At 44.1% G+C, this 5881-nt stretch overlaps 1 protein-coding gene across 1 annotated transcript in view; it reads right to left on the bottom strand.

Annotated features, from left to right (window-relative positions):
- Positions 1–4795: 4795 nt before the first annotated feature.
- The window catches only part of LOC138009907 (neural cell adhesion molecule 1-like), a 7977-nt gene continuing 6891 nt past the window's right edge, over positions 4796–5881 (bottom strand). Inside the window, exon 4 of the mRNA XM_068856895.1 lies at positions 4796–5598. Coding sequence (XP_068712996.1) covers positions 5222–5598 — 377 coding nt within the window. The 3' untranslated portion in view covers positions 4796–5221. The remainder of the gene's footprint in view (positions 5599–5881) is intronic.

Below are 5881 nucleotides of genomic sequence, written 5' to 3'. Positions count from 1 at the left end.
ATGACAATACCTACCACCCACCTCTACTGGCCCTTTGGGACACAGAGGCTCTGCAAGATACGGGCGTGCACGTGCCTAATTTGGTGGAGGGTATGACGGCAGAGGATGCCTCCCCTGAATTATTGCCTGGCGAGAATTGCATTGAACAATTTCTGCGGTGGCTGGAAGAACTCAGAGTAGGAAACACGCTACGTCACAGCTCTTGCGAACAAATTTCAAGGGCTACGACTCTTACTTTGTGGTGAAACGTTTGATTGAGCGCAAACAAACGTTTAAGCCCACGCGTACGCGTGGCAAATTGTTGGAGCTCACCTACAAGGGTGGGTACATCCGTTTTATCGACTCCATGTCGTTCTTCGCCTTCCCTTTTGCTTCGTTTACGAACAAATGTCCCTTGGATCTCAACAATTTCAAGAAGGGGTATTTTCCACATCTCTTCAACACACCAACGCCCCTGAAACCATGTCCATGGCTGGCAAGGCTGAGTCCGAGAGATGGTTTGCTGCTCAAGTGACCAACGAGGTACAGTTTGACATGCAAAGGGACCTCGTGGACTATTGCATCTCCGTCGTGATTTCCGCCAACAGACCGGCTTTTGTCCCTTTCACAAAATGACCATTGCAGGAGCTTGTCTGCATGAGTATAGACTCAACCGCATTGAGGAAGACACCCTCGCCTCCAAACATGTCAAGGGCTGGCGACTCATCACCAACCACTCTAAGGCCGCAATGGAATGGCTCTTGTGGCAAGAACATCGGTTGGAGGAGGAAGACCCTTTTCCTATAGCTATCCATCGGCAACGTATCCAGCACGCTCGCAACCAAGGCGAATACTAGCTCCCTGGTAGACGATGGGCGGATTCGACGAAACCAGCAACACAATCTACGAGTTCTTGGGTTGTTTTTGGCACGGGTGCAACCGTTGTTTCCCCAATCGCCATGAACTGTACCGCCGTCACGATCAACGCTGCATGGATGATGTCCAACTTACCACCATGAAACGTCTTCAGAGTCTTCGATACCTGGGATACCATGTCGTGACCCTCTGGGAAGGTGAGTGGGAGCAATAAAAGAAAGCGGATCCTCACGTGCAGAGTTCGTCAAAACCCTTCCTGTCATCAAACCCATGAATCCTCAAGACGCCTTCTTCGGAGGACGCACTAATTCTCTCCTACCTTTACTACAGGGATCAAGTGAGCGAGGAAATCTGGTATGTGGACCACACCTCCCTCTACCCGTGGGTCAATAAGAACGGGATGTATCCCATTGGCCATCCTGACTTCATGTATGAACCCGGTACCACCGATCTCTCCCAGTGCTTTGGTCTGGCTTTATGCACCATCGTCCCGCAGAAGAATTTGTCTCACCCCGTCTTGCCTTACCGGTGTGGAGGAAAGCTTACCTTCCCGTTAAGGCGCACCTGTGTGGAGCTAGACATTGACAAACCTCTGCACGAAAAATCCCTTTCGTGCAATCACACTGAGGGAGAACGGGCACCGACTGGTACGTGGTGCATCCCCAAGCTGGAGAAAGCGGTGGAAATGGGTTACGTGATTTCACACGTCCACAAAGTGTGTCACTTTGAGGAAACACTCCCCGGATTGTTTGCCGAGTATGTCAACACTTGGCTTAAGATCAAACTGGAAGCGACCAGATGGCCTAGTGGGTGTGACACCGAAGAGCAATGGCTGGCGTATGTGGAGGATTTTGAGCATCACGAAGGAATCCAACTCGACCCAACGGTCGACGGTCGCAGTCCGGGCCGGGCCGCCAGTCCTTAGCCAAACTTATGCTCAATTCCTTGTGGGGCAAGTTTGGACAAAGGGATGACCTGATGCAAGTCAAAACCTTCTTTGACCCTCTACCCTTCCAGCTCTTTATGGACTTGGACCGACATGACATTCGGTGCGTCAGTTGCCTCAGTGAAAATTGGGTAGAAGTGCACTACTACCGTGCCAAGGACGAATGCGAGGAACTCAATGTCAACGCCAACGTGTTCGTTGAGGCATCTACGACCTGCTGGGCACGTTTACGATTGTACGAGGAATTGGAACTCCTAGGTAAACAGGTCGTCTATTATGACACCGATTCCGTCCTCCTCCTGCATCGTCCCGATCAACCTAATGACACCCTTGGCAACCGTCTCGGTGAGTTTACCAACGAACTCAAATCCGGTCAGTACATTGCGGAATTTTGTCAGGGCGGTGCGTGTGCGGGGCACCGTCTTCTTCTTGGTGTGACCAATCAGAACGCTCTAATTCCAACGTTACGCAAAACATCCCAAACTGGTTCCTGAGGGTCCGGAGGAAAAAAAAAAAGGGGTTTCACGTGTCTGTGACGCCATTACTTGAATTGTGAATTTCCCGTCTAACGTACGTTTGAATTTCCGGCCCAAATTTGAATTTCCCGCAAAATTTTGAATCCACCAATCAGAACGCTCCAGTTCCAACCGTCAAAATGGGGCTGAAGGGTCCCACACCACTACTCACGTGTTGATGCACGTGTCAGATTATACCAAATTCCAGTTTAAATTGTCTCTTTTAGACCCTTAAAATCAGTTTTTTAATAACAATAAACCCTCCTCCGTACATTATTCGGCCTTTTTGCTTTGATGTTTAAACCAAAGGTCACAGGATGAGGATGAGAACCAAATGCATAAGGCTGTACTGTTACCTCTTTAACAAAAGATTCATTGTTAGTTAGAACAAGATCCAGTATATTCCCCGGAGAAGCCACATTAGTTGAATTATGAGTTGGGTTCTAATTCACTTAAAGTAGAAAATGGTCATCAAGAGTATTACAGAAATCGTCAGTCCTAACATCTGAGAGTGTAGGACAGCAAGTGCAAGGATTAATCGGAAAACGATGCAGGATATTTTAATTTCGCTCTTCTTTCTAGATCTTTTAAATTGCATGGAAAGGAAAAGTGATGAATTTAACACCGCTGGTATCGATCGAATTCATAATTTAACACACGTGGAGTGAGGGTAGATGTTTTCATCGCCTGCATTTGCGGATCGAAATTTAATCTTAGTCGAAGCGACGTTCCATGTTCAATTTTTTGACATTTTGGCGGTTTTGCAATCTCTTCTTTTTCTTTTGTCTACGTACGTAAACAAAAGTGCAAAAACGTGTATACGACTGTATGATAAGCAACTTTAGACGAAAACGTGTACTTGCATAATGAGCGCATTAATTTTGCATCTGCGATGTTCGCTTATCGTTCGAGTGGCACTGTATACCTTTCTACCCATCTGGAAATGCAGAAAATCCACCAGACACGCACCTTCCTGGCATAATTTCTTGCTCTATTTATGAGAATAAAGGTCAGTGAATGTGATAAAGGTACCGGATTGACGTCACAAGGTTTTCAAGGTTTTCAACTGCCCTTTTTCGAATTGGCGAAAATGGTGGAAAATGAGGTCTTTTTGGGGACTTTACCCTCTTACAAAAACAAATGTAAAAAGAAAGCAAGAGCTAATTCTTCTCGGGACGTCTTTGGTGGACATATATTAACAGAGTGAATTCATTGTCACTGGCTAAGGGTGATAGGCACTTTAAACGTACACTACTGGGTAATATGCTGTAGAGTATTTAGCCCTGCTTCTTCTGTAGTTGTGAGGTGATAAGGCTGTTTTTGTGCGAACGTTTTAACAGCAAACTGTATGTAACGCATTTTATGAAGGGGACCGAACACAGTTTTTCCTCGGTCAGTGGTATTCATTGAAGGCTGGCAACGACTTTTTAAAATCAAATATTGCGAGTATGGCGAAAACGTTTTCTCTTCTTCTAGCGATGATCTTGGAAATGCCCTGTAAATTCGCTTCCGTTAAGGTTTCGAAGAGAAAATCTTTAAGAGGAATCCAGCAAAATGCTGTGCATGTTGCATTAGCTCAAACTTTTTCTAGGGACCAAATGCAAGAGCTGCTGTCAAGGTTTTCAGTTATGTTGGCCGTTTGAATCCGAGAAACGTTATTCTTTTTCCACTTGATTCGCTGTGTTCGCTGTGTTCGGACCCCTTAATAAAATGCATTACATACAGTTTGCTGTTAAAAAGGTCACACAAAAACCCCTTTATGATCTTGCAACTACAGAGTAATGAAACAAAAGAAGCAGGGCTGAATACTCTACAGCATATTACCCAGTCGTGTACGTTTAAAGTGCCTATCACCCTTAGCCAGTGACAATGAATTCATTCTGTTAATATATGTCCACCAAATACTTCCCGAGAAGAAATAACTCTTGATGTCTCCTTAGATTTGTTTTTATAAGCGGGTAAAATCCCCCAAAAGACCATTGAAGACTCCACGTTTCGATACTCCTGCTATTTTCTTCTCTAGGGGTGATCTAAAGCTTTTACACTACCTTTTTTTTATACGCACGCTTACTGATTAGCGTCACTTCTTATCAATAAGGTGTAAATAGGTGTAAGGTAAAAGACCGCCATGATCACGTTTTGAAGGGGAGCGCAGCCGGAATTAATGTACCAAGCTTCCAATGAAAGGTGCTCACTTGGTGGTACCGCCAATTGGTGGTGACAACGTTTGAATTTTATATTTCACCCAGTTTCATGGTTGGTCTGGCAAGCATGTAACGACAAAGCTTATTTATTTACTTTTTTTTTGCAAATGAATGCTGCTCATTCGTGCTCTTTTAAACGCACGCCAAAGTAAAGTTTGGTTTATCCGATATTATACTCGTGTTTGCAGTCATTGCAAGGACTCGTACACACAGCGTACCTAACACCTGTTTACATAGAGCAAGGATGGCACCCTCAGTTAGTGCACGGCCTTAGTGCAAGAGGTCAGGAGCTCGTTTCACGGATCTCGCATCCTTGTTTCGACTTCTTTCCTTTCCGTGTAGCTAAGTAGCTTTGCATACCCGTAAAACGGAGCACTGATGGAGAGGGGGGAGCAAACTTAGCGCACCGTCGACCTCAGGCTTGTCAGTTAAATTACTGTTACGAGTTATCGACGTGAAATATGGTTACTTTACTTTACTTTATCTTATTAATAAGAAATGGCGCTAACTCGTGTCATTTAAAGTTCCATTTCCTAGAGAGAGTGATCTTTAGATCACCCCTGAAGAAGGCACTAGGCAGGAGTGTCAAACATCGGGTCTTAAATCGTAGCTTCTGTAAGCTTTATTCCTTTTAAGCCGAAGTAGCGGGAAATCCACCGGGCTGCCTTTTGAACTGTAACTCATCTCATTTGAAATTAAATCTATTCAATTGAAACCCTTTTGTTTTCAAAAGAACGCGACAGGTGATCTAAATTGCATGCAAAACTCATAGCAAAAAAAAAAAAAAAAAAAAAAAAAAGCACACCTAACACATGGAGAGAAGAATTGGAATATTCTTCACCAGCCTCGTTTTTGGCTTTACACTGGTACCATCCCTCCATACTCTTTGCAGTGTTTGGTAACTGAAGAAGTGACTGGTGCGAAGTATTTATAATGACAACATCCGAAGGAAGCTCTCCATTTGCAAATTTCCAAGATAATTTTGGACGTGGTACACCACTCGCCTTGCAACTAATGTTGGTTGTTTCTCCTTCAACGACACTCTGGCTTTGTGGGGACACGTAAACTACAGGAGCAGCTGATTAAAATAAGAGTATATCGGGAAAACAATTTATAGGAGAAAAATGTATATAACGCATTCTTATTAAATATTACTAACTATTGCAGAATGTAACATATTCCATCCTCTATTAAACTACTACATAACTCTACATTCAAAATAAACTTAACCTCCTACAGTGTACTTCGATATCAACAGAAAGGACGCGGAGCCTGTCTGGAGATAGTGAGGTCATTTACTCTCACCTTAAAAATGCAGTGTGTGAATGCGGCTTAATTAGTACGCATAACACGAATTTGAA

This window comes from Montipora foliosa, chromosome 7 (genome assembly GCF_036669935.1).
Source record: "Montipora foliosa isolate CH-2021 chromosome 7, ASM3666993v2, whole genome shotgun sequence".
Lineage (NCBI taxonomy): Eukaryota > Metazoa > Cnidaria > Anthozoa > Scleractinia > Acroporidae > Montipora > Montipora foliosa.
Note: the sequence above shows the minus strand (reverse complement) of the source record. Positions and strands in the feature narration are given on the sequence as shown.